Source organism: Amblyomma maculatum, unplaced genomic scaffold (genome assembly GCF_055883805.1).
Source record: "Amblyomma maculatum isolate TAMU_Amacu unplaced genomic scaffold, ASM5588380v1 scaffold_13, whole genome shotgun sequence".
NCBI classification, from domain to species: Eukaryota; Metazoa; Arthropoda; class Arachnida; order Ixodida; family Ixodidae; genus Amblyomma; species Amblyomma maculatum.
The window spans coordinates 27,094,343-27,121,370 of record NW_028146738.1 but is presented as its reverse complement, the minus strand read 5'-3'; the positions used below and the strand labels follow the sequence as shown (position 1 = coordinate 27,121,370).

General features: G+C 45.5%; 1 protein-coding gene, 1 long non-coding RNA gene and 1 pseudogene across 4 annotated transcripts in view; 1 reads left to right on the top strand and 2 right to left on the bottom strand.

Annotated features, from left to right (window-relative positions):
* LOC146172423 (uncharacterized) overlaps positions 1 to 27,028 on the bottom strand; it is a 501,238-nt gene that overhangs the window by 276,749 nt on the left and 197,461 nt on the right. The gene's annotated exons all lie outside the window — the stretch shown is intronic.
* On the bottom strand, positions 522 to 7,269 carry LOC146172430 (uncharacterized). The gene is made up of 2 exons (XM_084585961.1): positions 6,937 to 7,269; positions 522 to 653 (listed from the first exon to the last, which is right to left on the bottom strand). The coding sequence occupies exons 1-2, from the start codon at positions 7,261 to 7,263 to the stop codon at positions 522 to 524; spliced, it is 459 nt and encodes a 152-aa protein (XP_084442087.1). The 5' UTR covers positions 7,264 to 7,269.
* Positions 10,800 to 12,931, top strand: LOC146172429 (uncharacterized; annotated as a pseudogene). The gene is made up of 3 exons (XR_014702566.1): positions 10,800 to 10,820; positions 11,743 to 11,950; positions 12,474 to 12,931. The product of XR_014702566.1 is annotated as an uncharacterized LOC146172429 (transcript).

Here is a 27,028-nt window from a genome sequence, read left to right as displayed (position 1 = left end):
TGATAGTTATGATGACCTCCAAATGCATGGGTTCCTAAGAGCATTTGCTCAACTATTTTATTATTAGTCGTAAATTATCATGACATTGTCTTGAAAATACCTAAAATATTGTTCCGATATGAACCGATTGCTAATGGTTAGGCATCGATTCAATGGTGATTGCCATATGCCCATATAAGGCATGCAATCGAAACGCGGACACATTTGCCGACGACAGTATGAGGCGTTAAAGGATTTCGCCCTAATTTTGCATTAAATGATGGCCCAAAGCAAAAGCAGCAATGGGGGCTAGTTGGTTTACCATTTCAAGAATTTTCTCGCTATGATATACACAGATACACAAGAAAGCGCGCTTGTCCTGTGTACGTGGCTCCTGCTTTCTTGTGTATCTGTGCATATCGTTGCGCAAAAATTCTTTCTTGTGTATCTGTGTATATCATAGCGCAAAAATTATTGAAATGGTGGCCCACCTGGTCGCTGTCAAAAGTCTGGCCATAGACCCCAATGGCCTCTACCTCCTCTCAGGAAGCCATGACCGCTCCCTCCGGCTGTGGAACCTGGACAACAAGACGTGAACCACGGGGGTGGAATCCCGAGAAGCGCAAGACACTTGCCGGTCCGCGTACTCCTGTGAGCCGAGCCTGGGCCGTCCTCTGCACACAATGAACACTGGGGGACATGCGAAGTTGTGCTATACCTAGCACTTTCATTTGAAAAACAGCACATTACATGTGCAGCGGTATATAAAGGGGCTACAGCAGTAATTTTGTTTTAACTTCTTACGTATGCTGTTGCAAAAAGAAGATGAAAAATTGAGCAATAATCAATACAGATGCAAAAAACTTCAAACATTGATACATTCATCTTAATGATCATCATCCTGTCGAACAAACTAGTTCACCCGATCTGACGCTCTTCTGTGCACAAAATCTTTGGGGTAGATCTCAAAAAAGCGACAGTGCCATTTGGTCGCCACGACCACACCGGCTACCCTGCGGCGCTGTTGTAAACTATCATAGGAAGAACCTGGGCAGTTGTTGCTTGTACAAATCTGTGTTTTCTTTCAAACTAGGGGATACAAAGTGAAAAGGAATACGGGCCGTCATAAAAACGTGCAGCATAGAAACCAATTCTTCACGCTATCATTGCATGAGGAGTAATCAATGATGATTGTAAGAATCATTATCATATTATGCAGGCCTCGCTTCGCATAATCATTTCGGTTGGTAACGTATCGGTTTTTACTTATAATTTACTGATTCTGAATTTGTCCCCAATTGGCGTCCGATATTGTCGGCTATTCATTCGCAACATAAACTTATAATTTATGTTCCTTAATGCTACACACTGTATTTAGGATCCAGGTAGAACGAGAGGAAAAAGATGACTGCACGATATAAACGAGCAATGAAAAAGGATAGAGGGGGAAGAGGGGGGGGGTTAGACTTTGTCAAGATTTTTCATCCCTAATTTAACAACGTGACTCTTGTCGACATCGGATGAATATTATTTTGGACGTCGACGTAAATTTCATTCAGGTCCACATAATTCAAGTCCAGCTGAAGCGCAAGCTATGATCCCCAACTTTTCAAAATTTCACGACACCTCCCAAAATCATTCAGTGCTATTGTAATAGACGCTGCATCCGCCTACTAGAGCCCTAAAAGCATATTAGGTGGCCCAATTGATCAGCGTATAATTATAAAGAAATAAAGCGTTTGAAATCCGAAACATACGAACGGAGGAAACTGCCACTCAAAGCAAGGAAAGCATGGAGACTTTTAGTGAGTCAACAAATATTAATGTATGGTAAAATCATATGATGCATAAAAGCAATTGACGAAACAAAAACGTTCCACACAAACCATGTAGCTTTCGAACCCTCTCCACAACATTTCGCGGCCGGTACTCTACCAACACTGAGGTACGGCTACAGTTATTGAATTGCCTGTTTGCATCGTGAGGTTTAACGGCCCAAAGCGAATAACGCTATGAGAGACGCCGTTGTGGAAGACTGGGGAAATTTCGACCATCTGGGGTTCTTTAACCTGCACTGACATTGCACAGCACACAGGCGCCTAGCTTTACGCCTCAGACGTATTGAATTGCCTGTTTGCATCGTGAGGTTTAACGGCCCAAAGCGAATAACGCTATGAGAGACGCCGTTGTGGAAGACTGGGGAAATTTCGACCATCTGGGGTTCTTTAACCTGCACTGACATTGCACAGCACACAGGCGCCTAGCTTTACGCCTCAGACGAAAGCGGCCGCCGAGGCCGGGATTCGATCCCGCGTCTTTGGGCCCAGTAGTTGAGCGCAGTAACCACTGACAACCCCGGCCGGGTTTGAATGGTCTATATTGGTAAGTAGTTACGTTGTGTGTAAACTGTCCGTTAGAATATTCATCGGTGGCCGCCTGGATCATAGCTACGGAATGAGTACGAGTTGTAATTATGAATTGCTAGCTAGAGAGCCCTGCATGCGAGAGGTCCTTCATGCATTGCATTAGTTTGAGGTACAGTTCTTATCCTAGTGAGGCTGAAGCAAACGATGTTAGCAGTGCTAAATTTGTTGCATTTTCCCGGAAAGAGGCCGAAATGATAGATGGCGCTTCAATATACCAGAATTACGCGTGGTGTCAATAGCCTGGAAAGATCGGTAGTAAGTAGCAGTAATTACTGGTCTCCATGTTGCTTTATCTAGTGGGACACATCACATTACAAAACGCGTGCATCAGTGTTACATACTGGTAGCTCACTTGAGACAACTGCGCGAACTGCAGGCACCTGAGCGAAAGGTATCTTGAAATCAAAATACAAGAGGAAGCTGAACGATGACGGCAAATGGAAAACTGAGCACGACCAAAGTGTATGTGTCTGTGTGTGTGTGTTTCTTTGTGCCAGGGCGTGCATGCGTGCGCGTGTGTATGTGTGTGTGTGTGTATGTCTGTACGCGTGTGCGTGCGAGCATGCGTGCGCGTGTGTGTTTGTGTGCGTGTGCGTGCGAGCATGCGTGCGCGCGCGCGCCCGTACGTGCGTGTGTGTGTGTGTGTGTGTGTGTGTGCGTGCGTGCGTGCGTGCGTGCGTGCGTGTGTGTGTGTGTGTGTGTGTGTGTGTGTGTGTGTGTGTGTGTGTGTGTGTGTGTGTGTGTGTGTGTGTGTGTGTGTGTGTGTGTGTGTGTGTGTGTGTGTGTGTGTGTGTGTGTGTGTGTGTGTGTGTGTGTGTGTGTGTGTGTGTGTGTGTGTGTGTGTGTGTGTGTGTGTGTGTGTGTGTGTGTGTGTGTGTGTGTGTGTGTGTGTGTGTGTGTGTGTGTGTGTGTGTGTGTGTGTGTGTGTGTGTGTGTGTGTGTGTGTGTGTGTGTGTACCATACGGAGAGTGAAAAAAAAACATAGCTGTCCCGTAATTGCCTTTTGCTGGGTTCTGAACGCAACTATTTGCCTGTCACAACCCAGGCTTAAAAAATTAGTGAATTTTGAAGTCATTGTTGTAATTCAGCTTGAAAATTTAGGGAGACGCTTAATCTCCGCGTTTAAGAATGACTCAATCGCGTTTCAAACACGTAGACGATGTTTGTGTACTTTTATATATTTCATTTTTTGCATTTTTTCTCTTATATGTTGTTGTTGTTGTTGAAAACTTTTATTGTCCAACAGAGAAGGACCACACCGCCTGGGCCGCTCTGTCTCACCCCCCTGTAAGGGGGAGGGGACTTAGCGGCCTAGCCGCACGGGATGGTCGCATTAGATGCTGGCCGGTTTGGTTTCGCCGGCGGCCTCTGCTGCCAGTTGGACGGCGGTGAGTTGGAGCTCAGGGTCCGAGCTTCGCAATAAGGTTTCCCAGGCTTCCCTACTGCTAACGTTTTGCGCCCTGCCTGGGGAGTAAGCGCACTCCCAAATTATATGGTCGAGTGTTCCTCTCGCCCCACACTTTTTACATTTATCGTCCTCGCAGTCTGATCGGATATGTTTATTTAGTACTGGGTTTGGGTATACTCCAGTCTGCAGGCGTCTCCACGCCATTGCCTGACCTCTATTTAACGCCGTGTTTGGTGGGGGGAAACGCCTCCGGCATTGCCTGTAGTGTTCTGTAATGTCTTGATACGAGATTAGTCGCCCTTCTCTATTATGTTCTGCCTGAGCCGAGCCATCCTGTACAGCTCGGAGGTAGAGATCTCGAGCTGCACTGTGGGCCGCCTCGTTACCGCTGACAGATTCGTGCGCCGGGGTCCAGATGATGTTGATCGTCCTATCAATCACTCCTTGTGTTAAAATTTTGGTGGTGAAGGGGTTTACCCTCCCCCTACTGAAATTTTGGATTGCAGTTTTACTGTCGCTAATAATATATCTAGCTTTGGTGCCAACGCAAGCGATCGCTATAGCTTCCTCCGCTATCTCGGTTTCTTTCCCTAATATGGTAGCCCCCGTGATGAGGGTGCCTCCCCCATCTACCGCCGCTATGGTCATGTATCGACTGTGTCTGTTTCCTGCCGCATCTACGTAGGCAACTTCATTTGGGGGTTTGCTCCGATATATTGTTTCTATCGCTTCCGCCCTTTTCTGTCGCCTTTCCCTATTAAACTCAGGGTGCATGTTTTTGGGTAGGGGAGGGACTTAGGTGCGCCCTGATTTTCCTGTCAATGTCAACCCTTTCCTTTTGCCCCCTGTCTGTGGCTATTCCAAGGTTACTTAGCGTAGCTCTTCCCACTCGCGTCGTGCTGAGTCTTTCAAGTTGCGAGGTTTTAACCGCTTCCGTGATTTCTGAAATCGTATTGTGCAGTCCTAGGGCCAGTAGCTGCTCCGTCGATGTACATGTTGGGAGGCCTAGGGCCTTTTTAACGCATTTTCTGATGAGCGCGTCTATCTTTCTCCTCTCATCTGCCTTTAGGTTCAGATATGGCGTGGCGTAGCCCACTCTGCTAATGATGAAGGCTTGTACCAATCTCAGGAGGTTTCTTTCCTTGAGGCCGCCTCCGTTACGTGAGACCCTCCTGATGAGGTTTAATGTCTGGGTCGCGTGGTTTTCTAACTTTTTAATGGTGATCGTGTTCCTTCCGTGTGTTTGTAAGTGGAGTCCCAATATTCGTATTGTCTCTACTTTTGGTATCTCCCTTCCTTCCACGTACACCTGTGGGTCAGAGGGAGGTTTGTCCCTGAGTGCCTTGTCATTATACACGAAGATTTCTGATTTTTCAGGCGAACATTTAAGTCCTCTGTCCGCCGCGTACTTAGAGATGACATCTGCTGCCGCCTGCAGCGTTTCATTGATCTCTGTGTCGCTCCCTTTGTTGATCCAGAGATTGATGTCGTCCGCGTACAGGCTGTAATTTAAGTTGTAATTCCCAATTTTCCGCAATTCCTTCGGGAGCCCTCTCATGGCCATGTTGAAAAGGGTGGGTGACAGTACCGATCCCTGAGGTGTCCCCCTGTTACCTAGCCTGATCACCCCAGATTGTATTTCCTGGAAAGTTATAACCGCCGTGCGGTCCGTTAAGAAATTTCTGACATAGCGATAAGTTTTTAGCCCTATTCCTGCCTGCTGGAGCCCTTCCAAGATGGCTTCGTGCTTGACGTTGTCGAAGGCCCTTTTTAGGTCCAGTCCCATAATGACTTTCGCATCTTTGGTTCTGGAATTAATTATGTCTTGCTGCAGCCGCAACATGACGTCCTGTGTGCTCAGATGGGGCCTGAAGCCATACATCTCGTCTGGCCATTTCTCTTTTTCCTCCATATAATTTGAAATTCTGGTCTGAATTATGTGTTCCATTAACTTTCCTACACATGACGTGAGCGATATAGGCCGGAGATTTTCCAGTTTCGGTTGCTTCCCGGGTTTTGGGATCAGGATCACGGTAGCCTCTTTCCACAGCGGTGGGATCTCCCCTTTTTCCCAGCATTTCTGCATGTAGCTGGTAAGGGCCTCTATCGAGTTGTCATCTAAATTCCTGAGCATTTTATTCGTGACTCCATCTGGCCCTGGAGCTGACTTGGTTTTGAGTTTCGCTATCTCCGCCCTTACTTCAGCTCTCGTGATGGGCGCATCTAACTTCTCATTTGGAATTCCCTGGTAGTCGGGTAGCTCTCTAATTTCGGTGTCCCCTATGTATGTCTCGACGAGTTTCTTCATGAATATGTCATCGTCCTGCTCTTCGCATGCGTGTCTAACCTTAGCCATTTTGACTCGTGCTTGTGTTTTGGACGTTTCAGGGTCTCGGCCGCCACTTCTTGAAATTCGGTGCGTCTCAGTGTGGATTCTATTGTGTTCAGTGCAACGTGGGGCGGCAAGTTATGACGCGGTGGCGTTTCAAAGACGCGGACGATATTTTTTCACTTTTTTCTTCATTATTCTTATTTTGGTGATACATTTATTTTTTAAATATATGTTGTGCAAATACTTAGAATCAGCAGCCATGGCCTTTTCATTCTGGCAGTTTGACAATTTAAACGCAATTATTTTTTCTTCAATTTGTTATATAGTTTAGCATTGACAAAGTATACGCTGAATTTTCTTAATTAGTATCATCAAGCATTCTGTCTTCCTTCGCAGCCTCTTGACATGTTCGAACCCCTTTACACATTATTTTTTTTTTCATTTTTAAATTATTGCTAACTGATCAATTATGCACTCTAAATTTGCTTAAGCAGCATTTTAAGGATTCGCGTTTCGTTGTAAGCATATTGACACGTTTGGGCCGCCTTTTAATTGTTCAGTTTTTAATTGGTGATTACTGTAATTTTATTACCTCGTCATCAACTATCTCACATCAATCAATCATAAATTATTAGAAGCACACATTTTTTTGATACGATATTTCACGCAGCAGTCGAGTATTTCTGGCAAGCTGCTTCCACGAGTACAACTACGGCGCGAATGAAGATAAATATGAAGAGCTATAGTGATTATCGTGTTTGTTGTATCTAGCGCGTTGCTGAAACACTCACCAGAGAGATCATCGGTGTCAAACTCCCGCGGTGGTCGATGGACGGACAGCTGACTGCTATGCCAGGCTCGGCGATGTCCCGTACAAGCAGACTTGGTGGACACCGAAGTAGCTGTCGACAGTTCCGGCCACCACCCCCTCCGTGCACTCCGAGCATGGAGTCGTAGAGTAGGACCGAGAAGCCAGAGTCCTGGTGAATCACGGAGGTCGATAGTCGCCGGGATGACCGCTCCGCAGAGTCCACGCTGTGATCCCTGTTCTCGAGCCAGGAGCCGATGCCACGCCAACGCGGACTCAGGAGGTGCGGTGAAGGGAACCAGGCTTCCATCAAAGTACCTGGAGGAGAACAGTTCCAAGATGGCTGGTTGCTGTGAAAGAAAGCTCAGCGTAGTGCCAAAGTTCGAATCACCGCATGCTGAACAAGGCACGCGGAACACGTGCCTTGGCGATCTGCGTCTTCTTCACGGCGCTCTCGCAAAGGACAATGCGAGGCAGCCATTCGGCGCAAATACGAGCAACCAGTTCCGAACGATTTCTATTGAGGCAATAAACACTGCATAAATCAGGAAATGTTACTTTACAAAGATGCCAAACTACCAAAGCAACCTGTTTAACGCAGATGCCATACCACGGTTTATTATCTTCACGTTAGAGGCCAATATTGCTGAGACATGCCTACAAAATCAAAGTCCTTGTTTATTTCTTCAAAATAAAGATTACTTTGTTCCCGCGCCCTCAAGAAACGGCGTATAACTTCGCGGTTGAAATATTCGTACTGCAGTAAACGTAATGCCTAGCATCTGCGAGCAGAGTATTTGAGAGCGAAAAAGAGAAAAAAAAAGTTACTTTAGATGGGCAAAACCTCTTTGAGAGCAGAGCATTGAGCACACACATTATTTTCCCGACTATTTAGGGGGCTGAGAAATTATTTTAGGGGATAAATTATATATATCTAGTGAATAAATCTACCACAATGAAACCAACAGGACTGAATATTTCAAAAGCAAATCTCCTGGTCGTTATTTAATTTTAATCTCGATCCATTACACATTATTTATGTTTATCTTCTGACAAACGACGCGCTATCAATCTTAACCATGTTCTTTTTCTGTTGCCTATTTATGTATGCTGCCGCAGTGATGAAAAATGCAGAAACAGCGCAAGCACGCTGCGCTGTTTTCATGCTGTAGCATGTGACACGAAACACCACATCCAGGTCATTGCGCGCCTGAGCCACTGAGCTGCGATGCGCGGCCGCGCAGAATGCGCTGATGCTCTACGGAGCACTGCCATGTTGAGCCTTGTTCGCACATATTTCGCACGCTCCTTTACCTCGTGGGGTCCCGTAGGGTGGACTGTTCGACTTCTCTTGATGGATGGTTGGCGAAATGAAACCGGTTTCGGGGGAGGGACCCTTTCACGTTGTCCAACGTCTGTTCGCCGATCGGTGACTGCGCCAACACTCCTTTGAAATGTCGCGAACACAATGCAGACCCAAAGAAGTTTGAGGCGCAGGTTCTGGTTATTTTGGTAAGCCAGCAAAGAAGGCCAGGTCTTCAATTTCACATCCATAGCTGCTAAAAATTTCCTCGATGCACCGGCGCTCTTGAGGGTGACGGTCCACACGTCATTTATTTGACCTAAAGCGGGCAGCTCGGGGGCGCATCAAGGGAAAGCAAAGCATTAGCATCCTGAAATCTTCGACGCCATATGGTCTTTCCTTCCGGTCCACTTGCATAAGTACTGTGTTGTTCAGCCGCGCTCGTCTTTTTTGCAAACTTGGCAGTATAACATGGCAGCCTTCACTAACGGCGGAGCACTAGATATGGTCTATAGGGTCACGAAGAGTCGGACACGACTGAACGACTGAACTGAACAGACTAGATAACACATCCGTAAGCTGCGGTGGCCGGAAGTGGAATCCTTTCCACTTGGAGTCCCTGGACTATCGTGAATTCATAAACTGTTTCTAATCCTCACGTCTGCCGTATGCATCCCTTGATCCACAAGAAAGTGTACTGGAATATACGCTTAAACATTGCACAGAAATGCCCTCTGGTGCCTCTCGCTGCAATCTAGAGTCCTTGTTTCATAAAATGAACCTTGTATGGCATTTTTCTTTACTTTGTGAGGCTCTTTACATACTTTACTGCGCATATTGATTTGTATTTTATTTCCTTTGTAATTTCCAGGACGTTTATTATTCGTACGTTTTGATCGTTTTTTCATGCACTGAATCTGCGCTTGTCACATTCAACAGAAAAAAATACGAGAGATTTGCGGATTGGCCTCTTCAGGCCTTAATACTCCTTAGACGAGTTCTTTTCAGACATTCCAGAGCGCGATTGTCCCTGGCGGTGTCTCACATGCATTTAGAATATCGAACGTCCTCGGAGCATGCTCGGCGAAGACCGATTCCATGGTATACGTGCTGAGCGTCCTTGGCATACCTTGCTCTCGCGAGGCGATCCATATCACCCTCCCTAGCAGCACTGCCTGCCCTGTACTGCAATTCGATCTCTCCTCTAAAGCCTATATGAGACAGAAGGTCACATGACACGTGGGCTATTGAGGGGTACCAGAGCATTTCCCTCCAATAGCGAAACAGGGGCAATGTTAGAAAGGTTACGAAATAACCAACAATCGTATGCCATCGCGAAAAATAATTTACACGGGCCGTACAATACAAAATAATAGTAATGTTGGCGGAGACCAACCGGCCAAACAGGTTACGTAGTAGGTTGGCTAGAAACATCATTATTTAGATACTGAATTATTAAAGTGTAGCGCTTAATGTCAAATAGAGATACGTCGCTGCCTTTTGTTAATCGTCTCACCACAATTGAGAATTACAAAAAATGAAGCCTTCGGAACAAGAGTAAAAAATATTGGTCATCTCGCGCATATTTCTAACATTGCATGTCCTTAGAATACCACGCGCTTTCTACCACCCAACAGAACGCGGCAGTGCGCACCTTACGTCTCTAGTGACTTCCTTTATTCTGCGGTCGTTTACATTGTATTTATTTTGTAGTCTGGAGCACCGAGCAGTGGATTGCTCCACAGCGCGTTTAGAGGCCTGGCTAGCCTAACGCGAGCGAAACAGACAACACAACGTACCAAGCTATTAGACAGTTTTAGTTTCACGTGCGTACAGAGTTACGTACACAAACGTGAGAAGTCTACGTGCGCTGCGCGCATTTCGCCAGGACTACTTTTAGTTTCACGTACGTGGCGTACGTGAAGGAAAATGTATGGACCTTTCATACAAGCCTCGAAAAACTGTGCGTACATGTTATGCCGCGCCATCTAGTGCAGATGAAAAAAACTAATTTTGTTTAGTCGAGCTGCCTTCAGCCGAGCCACGCTGCGGCCGTAGCCAAGAGTCGGTCGAATTGGAAATTGCTGTTCTCAACGTCGTTCTACAGTGAACAATTAGCTGTTCGCGGTATGCCTTCGAGTATTTTGTGCAATCATCAGGTCGTGTCGCGATTGACATGGGATGAAATTGACGACCTGTTGTTGACGAGAAGGGACCGATGGCTTCTGAAAGCAGACTATACACTCGATGACATCGAGTATGATTTGAGGCGCCGGAGGGAACACGAACTCGTCAAGTATCGTTCCCGCTTCGGACTGCTCGATATTGATAGCATTGACAGTACTCTGTTCAGACAGCAGTTTAGATTCCGCAAAGAAGGTCTGCATGATCTAGTCAGAGCTTTGCGCCTGCCAGATCAGTTTGTAAGCGCACAGAAAGTGACCGTGCCAAGTCGCGATGCAATGTGCCTTCTGCTCCGACGCCTTGCATACCCGAACAGGTGGTGTGACTTGCAGGAACTATTTGGGCTGCACACATCTGTTATGTCCTCCGTCGCGTCACAAGTAATCAGCCACATTACCACGACGTTTGCACATTTGTTGAGTGACTGCAATAATCATCAGTGGCTGGCTCCTTCCTGCCTCAGGGAACTCGCAGACGTAAGTCATGTTTTTGCTCGGACAGTACTACACGTACAGATAAGATAAAGATCGTTTCCCACGAAACTTAACACGATAAAAATCACGGAATCGAAGCAGCACGTATTTGACACAAAAAATTTGGCTTCATTCTACCCCCCCCCCCCCCCTCCCCGAAAACTGCCCAGAGAACTGCAAACAGGAGGCAGTGAAATTACACACGCACATTCGAAAAAAAAAAAACATTAAAATATTTTTGTTGCCTCTCTGACACTGTTCATTTCTGGCGATAGAATAAAGCCAGATAAATTTTTGTTGAGGTTCTAATCAGACGAACTAAGCATTCCAGCGCCAAGGCAGCATGTGTTCAATACAAATGAAGTTCAGGCTGTCATGTGTTCAATACAAATTAAGTTCAGGCTGTCAATTAGCTTACTCCCCCCTTCGTTCCGTAACCTGTGCAGCAATCATTCATGTGTAGGACTCTAATGTGAATCGCGCAGGATGAAATGAAATGGTACCTAAATACATTCCTGCATAAGCCCAGTACCTGCAAATGAGCACCCACTCACAAACCTTTTAACTCCCTTATTGCAAATGATGCTTCTGCAAACTTGCCTGAGCACTAACTTCTGATCAAAATTGTATGACCGCGCTAAAGAGATATAGAAGCGATATCTAGAACTCTCCTGTGAAAATTACTTGACATGTAGTTATTCCGTTAAAAGTATGTTATCTCAAGAATGGTGCAATACATGCAGTTATAACTTGGCTAAGGACTTATGGAGCATTCCCTTCATTGAGCAGCTGTTTTTGCTGCTTCTTATGCTATGTTTTCTATTTTCAGACCGTAAAAAGCAAAGGTACCCCACTGCCCAATTGCTGGGCCTTTATTGACGGGACGGCTCGGCCTATATGTCGGCCTAAAAGAAACCAGCAGGCATATTTTTCGGGGAACAAGAGAGTACATTGTGTGAAATATCAATCACTTATGTGCCCCAATGGTATTGTGTGCCAGTTGGATGGGGCATACCCTGGAAGACGACATGATGCAGGTTAGTTCGTCTGTCAAGAGCACGAAAGGAACAGTTCACACTACTCTGCTTTAGCATCAAGGTTAATGGTCAATGCGGGAGCATTCCTGCTGGTGCAGCATGTACAACAGTCAAGGGAAAGGGACATGCAGCATTATGCTGCCTTTTATTCACCTCGTCACACTAACTTGAGCTCTGCTATTTTCATTTGCACACATTCCTTTCCTTTTATCCTATAGCTTGCTTTTAGGAAAATGCAACTGTAGTTTCTTCTTGCATCCTTAGATTATTAAAGGATACATTATAAATAAAATTGAAATTGTTTAGCCCTTCACTACCTCTAACAGGCATATACTATCTGCGTTTTGTACACCACAGCCTTGACAGCCTTGGCCGCTCATGTGCCATATCTATCACAGTGGCTCTTCAGAAGCCGAGATTAGGTAATCTTGAGAAAATATTGAATGGATTTAGCTGCTACTCTGGCTCAGTGAAATTATGTTCAGTGATTGATGATTGTTCGGCATTTCAATTGTGTGTGCAGGGAACCTTCAGGACAGCAAATTGTATGACAAACTGGAGAGGCTGGTAGGAGGACACAATTATGTCATCTATGGCGACCCAGCATACCCGCTGAAGCCGCTTCTGATGAAACCATACGGTGGAAACTCTCCGACACCTGCACAGCTAGCGTTCAACAGCGGCATGAGCCGTGTGCGACAGGCTGTGGAATGGGGCTTCGGAAAAGTGGTGGCAGAATTCGCATTTTTGGACTTAAAAAAAAAATCAGAAACTGCTTCGACAACAAGTTGCACAAATGTACAAGACAGGGACAATTCTTGCCAACTGTCATACATGCTTGTATGGCAGCCAGGAGTCAGACTATTTTGCTTTGAGCCCACCTTCTTTGCATGAGTATTTGAACTGTCGTCGCACATGCTAAAGGTTCTTCCACACCATTGTAAAGCAGTCTAAAGAGTGTACTCATTTCTTTTAAATGTGACTCAGCTATACCTTGTACAACAGCTATGTGCACTTGCGCACTGCCATTGTTAAGATTCGTTCATTGCCTTTCTACATGTGATTGGTTGGATATCTGTACAGGCATGTTTTAATTGTTAAGCTTGTAATTGAATTCAAATTGTCTGGAAAACCTAGCTTCAAACCTCTCCTTGGTTCCAATATTTTTTTCTCTACTTGGTTATAGTGTGACTGACACTCATGCCCTGCTACACATAGTTGGTACAATAAACTGAATCCTAAGGTGGAATGAATGCTCATATTCCTTTTTCACCTCTGCTACAGCTGCAGTGGGAACTTCAACAGCCCTTTTATTTATTCATTTTCAACATGTTTTCCATGTTAGTCCTTTTGTTCAGGAGGTTTTCCATGACTGTGAGAAAAGTTTGCTTTTGCGTTGCATACATACGGCGCTCTTCTGCCTTCTCACGCCTTTCCTCAGCACGATCTTGAGCATGGAACCGCCTCTCTTCTGCTTTGGCTTCAGCCTTCTGCTTGAGTTCTTCTTCCCTAAGGTGCAATTCCTTCAAGGTTCTCTCCTTCTCCCAGGCAAGAGGCTGTTCTTCCATGGCAATGCGTCTTGATCCAATAAGGAAGTCTTTTTCTTTCATATATTCTTCATGCCTCATTCTTTTTTGCAGGAACTCGTAGTCCGCCTGCTCCTGCCTTGCAGCTTGAGTTCTTTTTCCTGTAGGGTACAACAATGCGTCCAAAACTGCAGCCTCAGTAACAATGCATAAAAGCAACCACACTTCTCTATAAGCAAAAGTGGATGCAAACAGCGGTTTATTATGATTGTGCGTGGCACTGGAAGCAGTGTGGTCTTTTTTTTTTTTTCAATGCATCAATGGGAACTGGCAAGAGCACTTGACACGTTTAGCTGAAGTAAATTAAAATTACTTTAATTCAGGTAATTTTAATTTCTTCCAGCTAAACGCGTCAAATGCTCTTGCCTAGTTCCCATTGATGCATTGAAAAAAAAAAGACTACACTGCTTCCAGTGCCACACACAATCATAAAACCGCTTTTTGCATCCACTTTTGCTTATATAGAGGTAAGCATAATGCGGAATAATGCTGAGTTATGATTTTGCATGTCATCAGGAACATTCTATGCTTAACCACAATATTCAGCAGAATTGGGATTATGAATGTGGACAAAAATAAGATGCACTCTTACGTGCCAACAGAGCGATGGAATTGCACTCATAACTCAGACCTTCTACTCTTGATCGTCGATTGCCAAAAATGTATTCGTCACAGTGCTTAATGATTATTCTCTCGTAATTTCTCCTGTTGCTAGACCAATTTAGAAGGCCCTTTGTTTGCCTTTGAAAAAATGGCTGCTCTCAACATCCTCTTAATGGAAGCAGAAAACAGCCGTGAAATAGGACTGACTGAAAAATTGCAGCTGTCTAATTGGGAAAGTGACTTACCTGTGCTGCGTATGGGCTCGCTCCTAGCTGGAGGCGGCATGTCCACGTCGTCCTCCACTGCCTGCCGTGACGCAGGCGTTGATGGGCGGCTAGTGCTTGCCAGTGAAGGCGCCGGGCTGGGTTCAAAGGAACCACCACTGTCTGCGTCGAGCTCAGGCAGTGGCGGAAGTTCCTCCGGGACGGAGTCGTCTTCGGTGCAGTTCATAATTTCTTCAAACAACTGGCTCGCTGTGGGGCTGCTCGTACCTGAAGTTGTACCATTGAAAACATGAATCCCAATTAAGGTGTGTTGAAATCCAAGTCTTCGAAATAAAATTCAATGCCACAAAAGTGCGATGACATATACTAACATTCTGTGTCTAAGCCGGCAGAACTGTCAAGCCTTGCCCGAGCGTACGCCTCCGCTGCGGAATCCCTTGCTGCCGGCGCTGAACTTTTCGTACCAGCGGATGCTCTTCGGCCGCTAGTTTTTGCGTGAACTTTTTTTAATTGTTTAATTTTGTAGCCGTTCTCTTTGGCTATAGTCAAAATTTCTTCAAGCAGCTGGTCCTGCTCCGAGTAATCCTCCTCGGTTCCGGACCTAAGAGGTGCCAATGAAAACAAGCTGTTGTACTGGCGTTTCCTTTCCACATATCGTGCTGCGCATTGAAGTGAAATGACAAATTGACTCACTTGCGAAGGCTTCTTCTATCTTTCTCGGCATGCTGCGATAGCAGTAGATCTGTCCGCTCCCGCACAGTGCGGGCAGTGAAGGCTTTGTTTTTTGCCTCTGACAGGCGCACACTTATATGCGGCCACCGCACTGCGTGTCGCCTTCAGTCTTCGAATGGATTACACTCTCTCACGTCGCGAAGCATGTCCAGATCGTCTCTTTTGGAAAAGGAAATTCGCTGGGCAACAGAACTAACAGAACTCATGCTTATAGCTTCACAACTTCACAACCCACTACAAAGGATTGGCTCTGGTTGGCTGCCGGCTTGCATCTGGCACTCTAGCCACTTCTCGCTCAACTCTGGTCTGGCGTGATCTCACGAGATCGTTGCTATGACGACGACAAACACTTCTGCGTCACGCTTAACAGCTGAAAAATCGTCCTTCTATCTAAAAAGAAAAGGCTATTTGTCACTTGAAACTTTACGCGAGGGTAAGATTGGATAAGCTGAAAGCGAATACAACAGTTTAGAACACGATATCACGCCGAGGAATTAGCGGCGAAGTTGTTATTGCTGTGAAGCGAGCGGGCAGGGCGTCGCCATGTTGTCAACTCTACGTACGCCAGCAACGTGAAGACGCCAACGTGAAAATCCGAATCTCACGTACGTCCGCAAAACTCCCGCAGACTCTTCACGTTCTGCGCATGCGCACTGGTCACACGTAGGCGCTTCACGTACGTAAAGCTCCCACGTACGAACTAAAACTCCGCGACAGCAGCACCCGCTCTTTCTATTGCGACCGTTGCATTCGTATCCTTTTGGACGTTGCGGCTGTTCGCAGATGTATGACAGTTGCACCGCAAGCCTATTAAATTCATACGTAGAAAGTTTTGCGATGTCTTAAGCGAAGTCGTGTCTGCCTAAACGCTCGTAAGTGTCTCTTTAATAGCGGTAAGCTTGCCCCGGTACTCTACTATCGATCATATCCATACCATCAACCAGGTGATAGAAAAATGCTCAGAATATAACCAGCCCTTATACATAGCATTCATTGATTACGAAAACGCATTTGACTCAGTTGAAACCTCGGCGGTGATGCAGGCATTGCGAAATCAGGGGGTAGACGAGCCGTACGTGAAAGTTTTGGAAGATATATATAGTGGCTGCACAGCAACCATAGTTCTGCATAAAATAAGTAACAAAATTCCCATAAAGTAAGGAGTTAGGCAAGGAGACACAATCTCCCCAGTACTATTCACAGCTTGCTTATAGGAAGTATCTAGTGACTTGGAATGGGAGCAGTTAGGGATAAGGGTAGATGGAGAGTACCTCAGCAATCTGCGATTTGCTGATGGCATTGCCTTGCTAAGCAACTCGGGGAATGAACAGCAAATAATGATTGATGACCTAGACAGGAAACGCAGAAAGGTAGGCTTGAAAATCAATATGCAGAAGACTAAGGTAATGTTCAACAGCCTCGGAAAGGAACAGCAGTTTAGATTAGGTAGCGAAGTAATGGAAGTAGTAGGCGAATATATCTACTTAGGATAGGTAGTAACCGCAGACCCGGACCATGAACATGAAATAACAAGAAGAATAAGATTGGGATGGAGGGCATTTAGCAAGCACTCACCGATTATGACTAGCAGCTTACCGGTATCGCTCAAGAGGAAAGTAGACAACAGTTACATCTTACCTGTTGCATCTTACCTATGGGGCTGAAACGTGGAGGCTAACCAAGAGAGCTCTACTTAAGTTCAGGACAACTCAGAGGGCTATGGAACGAAAAACGGTAGGGCTAACATTAACAGATAGGAAGCGTGCACAGTGGGTCAGATAAATAACTCAAGTTACCGACATTCTAGCGGAAATTAAGGAGAAGAAATTTACTTGGGCAGGACATGTAGTGCGAAGAGAGGAGAACAGATGGTCGCTTAGGGTAACAAACTGGATTCCAAGGGAAGGAACGCGTAGCAGAGGGCGGCAGAAAGTTACGTGGGCGGATGAGGTGAAGAAGTTCGCATGGGTCAAGTGGATTCAGCTAGCACAGAACCGGGTTAAGTGTAGACATATGGGAGAGGCCTTCGCCCTGCAGTGGGTATAGTCAGGCTGAGGATGATGATGATGATGATGAAGCTAGCCGCACGTGACGCAGTCGCCTGCTCGCTTGTGTGTTATCAGGGGAAACTCTACGCAGGTGGCAGAAATCGTATAGTGGCATCGCATTGTGGTATAGTGATGCACTAAAAAGTAGGAAATAATAAAAGTGAATCGTCACCGCCGGCCACAGGGGAAAGCACTTCAGTGGGCTTTTAAAGAACTACTTGCGCTTACTCGGCCCTTGGACGCCGGCTGGGCATACAACTGGTAATGCGCCGGTGTATATGCCATCCCAAATACGAAGTAAGCTTCTGTCTTGCAGAAGCAGTAACAGTGCGGCTCAGAAGGTTACAGCCCTTACACTTTGTGCAGTCGGGAGTGACCACACAAATAAGGAATCGCAGGTGCGGTGCTCCGTTGAAGCGTGTCGAAAGATTCTTATAGCAGCAGTTTTTGGTATCGTAATGAGGCTGATTGTAGAGTGCTTGTAAAGCCTTAGTTACAAGAGGAATGGGAACCCGTTACCCTATTGCGTGGCTGTGCAACAGTCGGCAGAACTCCTCCGACATTCCCGCATTAACACGGGTGGCGGAGTACGAGAGGCATATGTCACTGTTTTCAGTCTACAGCGGTTTAAGAGACTCAGTGTATCCACGTCGGTCGCGTCAAGACATGTGGCAACAACGACGACGTAAAATCTACGTCACGGCCAAGCAAGCCGTCCTTTTCCTGCTTGCTGTCTCTGGGCGTTTTTATTTTTGCAGATTTTTTTTCCCATCCCTAACAGCCGGATTGGGTAGATGAAGTCGGAGCGGCGCCCGGCGTACATGGAGGAAGCGTACACGACGGCTACCACTCGTTAACGCATATTTCTTCACTTCCTTTTTTTCTCTGATTACCGGGGTACGCTACTGGGGAAGGCAGTTCGGAGGTTCTGCGCGGGCGCAGTTGAAAAGCTGCCGTACTGTAGTAAGAGAGCATATGCAACTCTCTCCGCCGTATTCATCCGTCTCATTTTACTTTATCGGCACGCAGGTATAAGAGCTCTCTCAAACTGAATCTCAATTCCACTGTTCTTCCTTCGCGCTACCATATTTCGGATATCCTAGCGTTCAGCCTCCTTTTTGTGTGTTTTCTTTTTTTTTTTTCATTTCGCCACATTTTTGTAACTTCTTGTTGCTAATAAATGTAATTTTCTTTCTCATTCGCGAAATTGCTCTTTTTTACTTTGGTCAAAATTAAACCACCAACCTTTCCGGTATACACAGAATTGCTGAATATGAAGGCGAAAAACGTTTTGACATTGAACAAATTATTACTCCCCATATGAGCATAGCAATTTTTAATTTCCTGTCAGAATGGTCTCGGCATGTAATATCCAAAAGTATCTTACAACTTTGCTAGAGCCGCCTTTTTTTACAAATTGATTGTTTTCTTTAACTGAGAGACATAGGACGTATCATAATGTCCATACTTACACGCAGACCAGTGCAGCGCGGGAGCAAATACGTAGTGAGCTCCAGCTAAAAGATATGCCACGTCTGCATGCTAACCTGCTATTTGTAAACTTTTCTACTTTTTATTTGCATTAGCAAGGTTCAGGTCGTCAAACGGAGGTTTTTAAACGAAGCGGCGCCCAGTAAAACTTTCGTGGGCAACAGGAAGGGGAAAGGCGAACGCGAGACTCGTGTCTCCGGATTCTTTTCGCCTCTCTCGAGGCTGCCCACATGCGATGTCGGCCGCAAAAACCGCATATATATTGGAAATTCCGTCCTTACCTGTACGGCCGTCACTTCACGGTCGTCACTGACCACCACGCCCAATGCTGAGTATCCTCTGAAACATTTATCCGATCGTCTCGGGCGGTGGATCCTCCGCCTTCAAGAGGTACGACTTCACGGTCACTTACAAATCGGGCAAGAAACACAAGGACGCCGACGCTCTTTCTCGTTGCTCTATTGCTTCGCCGTCGCAACACATGTCCTCGCATTCCTCTCCTTTCCCAACGGAATCACGCCATTTAAAACCTACAGTTATCCAGTTTTGGAGCGCCGCCATTATTGCTCCCCCGCCACAGATATAGACTGCAATCTTGCTCACCACCAGAGTGCTAACCCTTACTCTCAAAAGCTGATTGATAGTCTCACCGGTGTTATCAGATCTGCAAATGCCCGTCTCCGTCGTGGGCTAAACAATTTCAAGCTACAGGATGGCAAATTATTTTGACACAACTACGGCCCACTGGGCCACACCTAGGTTCCCGTAATTATTTCTTCCCTGCGTCCTCAAATTCTACAAGGCTTTCACGACGCCCCCACCGCAGGTCACCTTGGGTACCACAGTACCTACGACCGCATTAAAAGTCGTGTCTTCTGGCCTGGCCTTTCAACCTCAGTATTGAAATATGTAGAGTCTTGCATCCCTTGTCAATGACGCAAGCGGTCTACGTCGCCTCCTGTCGGTTTCTAGCAACCTCTTCTATGCCCTTTGAAGCCTTTCGAAGTCGTCGCAATCGACTTGTATGGACCCCTTCCCTTGCAACCTGGCAACCGCTGGGTCGTTACTGCTGTTGACCACCTTACCAGATACCCTGAAAGCGGAGCAACTCCTTCCGGCTCCGTTTCCGAAATCGCCAACTTCTTCCTCCACACCCTACGTCTTCGCCACGGCTCCCCTCGCCTCCTTCTTTGAGATCGTTTCAAGTCGTTCCTCTCCACTGTCCTCGCAGAAGTGGTTCATGCTTCAGGCACGGTGCACAAAACTACATCTTACCACCCTCAGACTAGTTGCCTCACAGAAAGCTTTCATCGCACGCTTTCTGATATGCTATCCACCTACATTCACCCTCAGCGCAACAACTTTGACTCTTTACTCCCCTTTGTCATCTTCGCCTACAACGCTGCCTTTCAACGAACCACCACCTACTCTCCGTTTTTTCTTCTTTATGGCCGCCACCCTGCCTTCACCTTCGAAGCATCCTTCTTCTCAGCTTCCACTCCTTCTGCCGCGCCTTCCAACGAACAGTTCGTGTTTCATATCGCACACTGCAGTCATCATGCCCGCCTTCAAACGGAAGCCACTCAAGCTTCCAGCAAAAGCACGTATGATACGACCCATCGCTCAGTGTCTTTCCGCCCTGGAGACAAAGTGTTACCCTGGACACCTACTCGCATCCCCGGCCTGTGTGAAAAGTTTCTGAACCGTTTCATTGGCCCGTGCACAGTTCTAGAACAAACTTCCCCGATAAACTATCACATCACACCTGCATCGCCTTTTCGCTATCGTCGGTTTCGCGGCGCTGAGATTGTGCACGTGCCGCGTTTGAAACACTTCAACCGGCGACCTTGAGATATAATTTGCAAAGCGGATGGTCGAGTTCGTTCGGGAGGGCGAAGGTTGTAAGCACTGGGAGTGAACTTTATCTTCATCTGAGCGTAATCATCATCGGTAATCGTGTCGTAGGAAGAAGACGAAGTGTTGATGAGCAGTGGTATAGTGCCTAGGATATTTCTAGGCACTATACCTGTAGCTAGTCGGTAGCTGGTGCGTCGGCCAATCTCAAATGGAAAGGGTAATCTGCTTGTGCGTCCTTCTGCCTCACAATATATATATATATATATATATATATTTATATATATATATATATATATATATATATATATATATATATATATATATATATATATATATATATATATATATATATTATAGTAACATAAATGAATGAGAAATGAGGCTACTCGTTATAATTCATGAAGGAAAGAAGCCGACAGTCGGCGAGGCCAAGCAAAGCATTGGGGAGTGTACTTTGTCGTTTATTTTTTATATTTACTTCAGTAATCGCATAAATTAGTAATGTAATCGGTTTAGGGGAAAGATGAACACAATGTAGAAGGTAAAACAACGTGCAGATGGTGGGGACCGAACCCACGACCTCGGAATATCGCCGACTGTCGGCTTCTTTCCTTCATATATATATATATATATATATATATATATATATATATATATATATATATATATATATTGTTGGCTGCATAATTGACGTTACTATATATATATACGTTGAGAAAAACAGTCAGAGGTGGTAAAGAAATAGTATGTTTTGACGTTTCGGACTTGAAACCGGCCTTCTCGGAAGAGACTTGGTTACAGGCAATTTCTTATATTTATACGCTATGTCTATCAGGATCATGTACTGATGACGGTGACCATCTATTAATAAACCAAACCTAATATAGGTAACACTCATCTCTTATGTCCTGGTCATAGGGCTCTTTTCAGGGTGGAGAGCAGGAATCACACAAGAATTAGGTCCAGTAAAAATTTTAATTAGAGCTGGATGCCCCCACTCACCCGACGTTCATGATGTTGCGTCTGGACGCCACTGCGATGATCCGGTGCTTGAGGTGGGAGATGATGGCCATAGCTGCAGGCAGCGCTCATGGAGACGGTGCACACGACGAGCTCAATAGGCGCGACGCCAGGACTAGCGAGCCGTCTTCGTATCTCCAGGCAGTCATCCCTCGGGTGACGAGGCAGGGTTGACCGCGTCTAGAGCATCTCTCGTTCCTCTCTGCCCCACCTTCCTTCTATTACTTTCACTGTCACCTGTATGAGTGCTAATGCGAATTCTCGCGCTTGTTCAGACGAAAGCAGAAGTAAGAAGAGGAGCTATTTCACGGTTGGCTAATAGCGGGTAAACTTTTGAGCGAATAGCGAAATTTTGTCTAGCAGATCGATACCCTCCGTGCGACTTGTCCAGTGACAGGTGCAAAAACTCTTCCCGCGAGGGCGTCTGACATTTATTGCTAGCGTCGCGTTCGCGCTTGTTTTTGCTTACATGGAACTCACTCCTAAAACAGGTCACAACAAAGTAACGAAGATTTCCAGCTGGGCATTTCACGCTGCAGAAGCACTCGTTACCCTTGACTGGGAACATACCATACAGGGCAAAGTCAAATGTGTCAAAATGTTTCTCAAGAACGCGCATGTTAAGGGGATAAAATATGAAGTAACCAACTGATTGCTGAGGAATGGCCCGTCTACGATTCTGTCGTAGCTAGCGTCAGTTTGCGAACGAGAAAGCGGCGCCTGTTCCTCGTCAATCCTGTCGCCAAGTGTCAGCCCTTAAACATCTGACGGCATGGTTCTTACAGGGCAATTCATTTACGAAAATGCGCTCATTCATATACATCGTGAATGCGACAGGTCAAATGCTGCCCCCCAATAAAATCTAGATTGCAGTAATGCGAAAGTTTTAGCGCTGCTGCTGCACACGGTGAATGGCGCTTGCTGTAGTTATTATTACCAACCCCTCTAAGTAGCCCCCTCCTATCATAGCTGGTATCATCATTATCATTACTACTATTGCAGCGTCATTGTAATCGCTACTATCATTCTCACACAAGAAAGGAAGAACTACGACGTGATTCTCACGATTCCGTGCCCGGCTCCAGTTTCTTTAACGATCGATATTTAAGGATAGGCAATGAGGATAGGGTACTATTTTATGTATTTATACTTTTCAGCTTCCACTCTATACGGTGGTCTGGAATATCAGGCTATCACTGTGACAGGAACGCAAGATCTGCTGGAATGCATTTTCGAGAGAGTATGCATTTGTTTATCGCCATACAAAATAGCTACCGGACCACCCGACTGGCTTTCAAGGGTGCAGACTTTGGTTGTTGTTGCGGGATTGTCATTGTCGCGAAACAATGCTAACATTGTCTGATCATGACATCCATAAAAGTACATAGTCATGTGTCCTTCATATGTGATTGGGGTTTCTTTTCGTGAAGTAATGTATGTCAAAGTCAGGCAAATGGAGAAAAGCGAGATTTTGAGCGTGGCGGTACAGGTTAAAGAGATTTGCTGGGTACCCGATACATTGAGGTTCCGTCACCAGTGGAGACAGGATTTTTATCCGTTTTTTATGACTGACAGGTGGAGTGGTCACTTTCTGTCCAATGTTTCTGCGGATAGCTGATAGACGTTTTCTCATTTAAAACGCCACAACGAAACCGTAAAATATATTCCCCACAGCCACCCGCTCGCTGTTCTGAATAATATATGTCCCGTTTGATCCCAGCACTTCTGTGCTGTTGTCTTTGGAAGACTTCAAAGCTCCCTTATAGAGTTATAGAGACGTTTCACGAGCATAAAATGATTTTGAAGGATTCTGGATCTATATTAATAATTGAAGCGCACATTCGCCATTGATGCTTTCTTTCAATTTATAGGAAAGAATGGCTTTGGCAAAGCAGAGACCTTTCGGGATTCCTAAAAAAATTTCTTGCTTATCAGTGTTATTTTTTTTTTCTTGTGCGTTCGCGCGCCCTGGAATAAAAAGATCAAAAAAAAAAAACTAGAAGACGAAAAGAATGGCCAAGAATGCAGAAAGCGCATATGCCACTTCGGGATAAAACTATGAACAGCCTTCGTGAAGTCATCTTTAGGAGTCTTGTATTATATTATTGCTAGTGAATAGTCATATACACCGACGTTATAAAAATGATAGCTCATACTTTGGAAGAATGTTTGAAGGCATTCGCAAGATTTCGACAGTGAAAAGGGTTGCCTGGGCGCATATACGCTGAGGGCGTGCAAGGTTGCACCACCGATGCCACATTTCCTGTCGCCGCTGTTGGCAAAGAACCCGACGGGGAGAGTAACGTGCGACTTTAACCGAGCAACCAGGTAGAACGAGAGGAAGATGACGGCTTACGCGGTATGAATGAGCACTGAAGAAGGGTAGAGGGGGGAGCCTCAGTTCGCAGGTCGAGCCAACGTTTCGACAAATGGACTTGTATTCGTCAGGACGAAGACGAGTCCACTTGTTGAAACGTTGGCTCGACCTGTGAACTGAGACTCCGCCCCTCTTCCCTTGTTCAGTGCTATTTGTTAACCGGCATTGCCAAATCTGAGGTGGCCCCAAATAGATTTCATTATGACTAGGTTAACACATGCCAAAGCATTGCCAGTTTTGATAGGATCGTCTTTGAATCACATTGGGCATGTTTCGCTGTCATTAAAATACATTGCTTCTTTATGAAAGCCTTAGAACTGTCCATGAGCTCCTTATCACTTTACACCACCATCTGAACACTTCTCCTAGAACTTGCTGTTACCTTCATATTACGTTATACAGCCTATCTACCCTTCAATGAAACAAACAAGGCGTCGCCGTGACTGTGATGTTACATATTTGCTTTCTACAAGGTATTGTTTGGTTTTGTGGGGTTTAACATGCCAATACGACTCAGGCTATCAGAGACGCCGTAGTGGAGGACTTCGGAAATTTCGACCACCTCGGGTTCTTTAACGTGTACTGACATCGCACAGCACACGGGCCCCTTGCTTTTCGCCTCCATCAAAAAACGGCCGCCGAGGCCGGGATTCGATCCCGCGTCCTTGGGAGCAGTAGTCGAGCGCCGTAACCACTGCGCCACCCCGGTGGGATTTCTACAAGGTATTCCTGCCGAATATGCTCTGATAGACTTTTTATATGGGATGTCTTTTTCTATTCATGAGGAGGTACTGAGACATCGCACTAACCGCTGAGAGCGCCTGATAATGCTAGCGCATTGGAATGTTGGCTGCCGAAAGGTGCAATGTACTATGTTTCGTTAATATGCGATAAAACAACTGTCGTCTCACTCTGTACAGATTTTAGAAATGAATTTTTTTCTCTGAACTTCGTCGGACCAAGGCGAATTTTTGCGGTGTCCGAAAGCGCTTGTCTGTGGCAGTCGATGCCTTTGTCTGAGTCCAAAGCAAACACGCTGAGAAAGGTGGGCTTGCAATGTCTTCAATCTGGACTGTGGGAATTAGACGTAGTGGAAAGGTGATGCGATACTAAATTTGGAGCGGATGCCTCTAGAGTTTAATGACTTCGCTGGGAAACCTCGTAGCTGGTAGTTAATCGCTCCATGACGCCATCTTCGAGAATCGCTAAGTTTAAGTGGGCCGTGTGTCATCGAGAAAACTGGCGGCTTTGTACCCATGTGACAGTAATAAAATCAAGTATTTTTACACTGCGCCTAAAGGTTTATGCTCAGGAATAAAGGCACAGCTCTGGTCCTTGCGTCGAAGCGAGCCTTGCGGAGAAAAGCATCTACCCAAAATTAGTGCCAGCACCAACCTAAATCCGTCGTTTCTACAAGGCATGTTGAAATCATAGATGTTACACAAAAGCGGCCCACATTGCACAGCAGTTCCCTACAGAATATTATTCACGGAATCATTCCGAACTCTCAGTTTCCTCCTTCCTCTGTTCTAAAGCTAACAAATACAAGTCCATTTATAGAGCTATAAGTGTAGAAAAGTAGCAATTTCACATGAAATGTGCACCTTTTGTGCTACTACAAATGCTTGCTAACATACACTTGCTGCAACAGCTTTTCAGATGTTTGCCACTGGGCTGTAGTCGAAACCATTTTCATTTGATTTCGCACTAACATTTGCTGTGGAGAATAAAATCAGCCATATTTATACGCTCTTAAAACATGGAACGTGTTCCCTACTTGCTCAACGAGCGCAGGTGTTTTATGTTTTACCACTTCGATGTCAGAAGACACTTGATAGCATCATACGTTGTTTTTATTCTGAGAGGAAAACATTTCATATACAATATTTTGTACGCATAATAAAATGCCCGAGCAGGACCTCCTCCCATGCGTCGCTTTCACAAATAAAGCCGTTACATGGTGGGCTCAGAACTGTGCAGTACCTGCATAGAAAAAAGAAAAAAGAGAACTACTTTCGATAAAATACACGGACCAGAATAAAAAGTTAAAATTAGAGTTGCTTGTCTACCTAGGCTGAAGTCTTTTCTTTCCTACGTGTTACAGTCGTAGTTTCTTTGACAATATTATTGCACATTGCTTTTGTAGTGTGCCATGTACAGCTATATTAATACATGTCTTTAATTAGAAAGGCAGCTCTCACCGATCACCCGGCCCTTAAAGGACACCCTTGAAACTATACGGCACACATAGGTTAGTCGATAAGCGCTTCGGCAGAACGCGCGTTAGCGCGTAACACTCGCTGCCGCTTCCTTCTGTGAGCATCTGTAATCAACAGAGCGATCCCACCGTCTGTAATTTAATGATACAATTACGAAAATATAAGGCAGCACTAAACATTTCAAAGCGGTGCCAACGGTCCAGAAAAACCGTTGAGTCTTTCGGATTGGCTTTGGACATTTGCTGGGAAAAATCATCGCTTCGATTTGGCATTTATTCTTAAGTACAAGTGGCGATTAGAACCTGTCAAAAGGAGCATACCTAAACAACAAAGGTATCTATTTATTTATTTATTTATTTAAGAAATACTGCAGGCATATTAAACGCCCAAGCAGGAGAGGTGGTTTGCATCAGATGTCATGCAGTTTGAAAACAATAAAACAAAGAATTTTACACAGCGATGAACTGATAACACAAACAATACAATGCATAGTAGAACATATGACACTTCAATTGGGAGTCGATAAAAACGGCGAGTCAACCGGTAGGGCGTTCCAGTCTGCGATTGTTCGTGGAAAAAACGAGAATTTGTACATATTAGTTCGGGCAAATATAGGTGACAAGGCAAGACAGTGCTTATGGCGAGAGGGTCTGGAGGAATCTTTTTTCTGGTAGGTGTCAGGTTTAATGCCACGTGTGGAAAAATATAACGATTGAAAGAAGGCTAGACGGGCTTTCTTTCTCCTTTCATTAAGTGGATCAAGGCTGGCAAGATGAATCATAGATGAAGGTGAGTCACGGCGTCTGTATCGATTAAAAATAAAACGGGCTGCTGAGCTTTAAATATTCTGAAGTTTTTGGGTGTCAGGGTTCCATGCCACACAGGCATATTCAAGCGTGGGTCTGATATATGCTTTGTATG

Excerpts from the sequence above, each read along its gene's own strand:
- LOC146172430 (XM_084585961.1), bottom strand. The coding sequence starts at position 7,263 with ATGGAAGCCTGGTTCCCTTCACCGCACCTCCTGAGTCCGCGTTGGCGT. Across the intron at positions 654-6,936 it reads TGACACCGATGATCTCTCTG|AGGACGGCCCAGGCTCGGCT; the intron begins GTGAGTGTTTCA and ends CATTGTGTGCAG.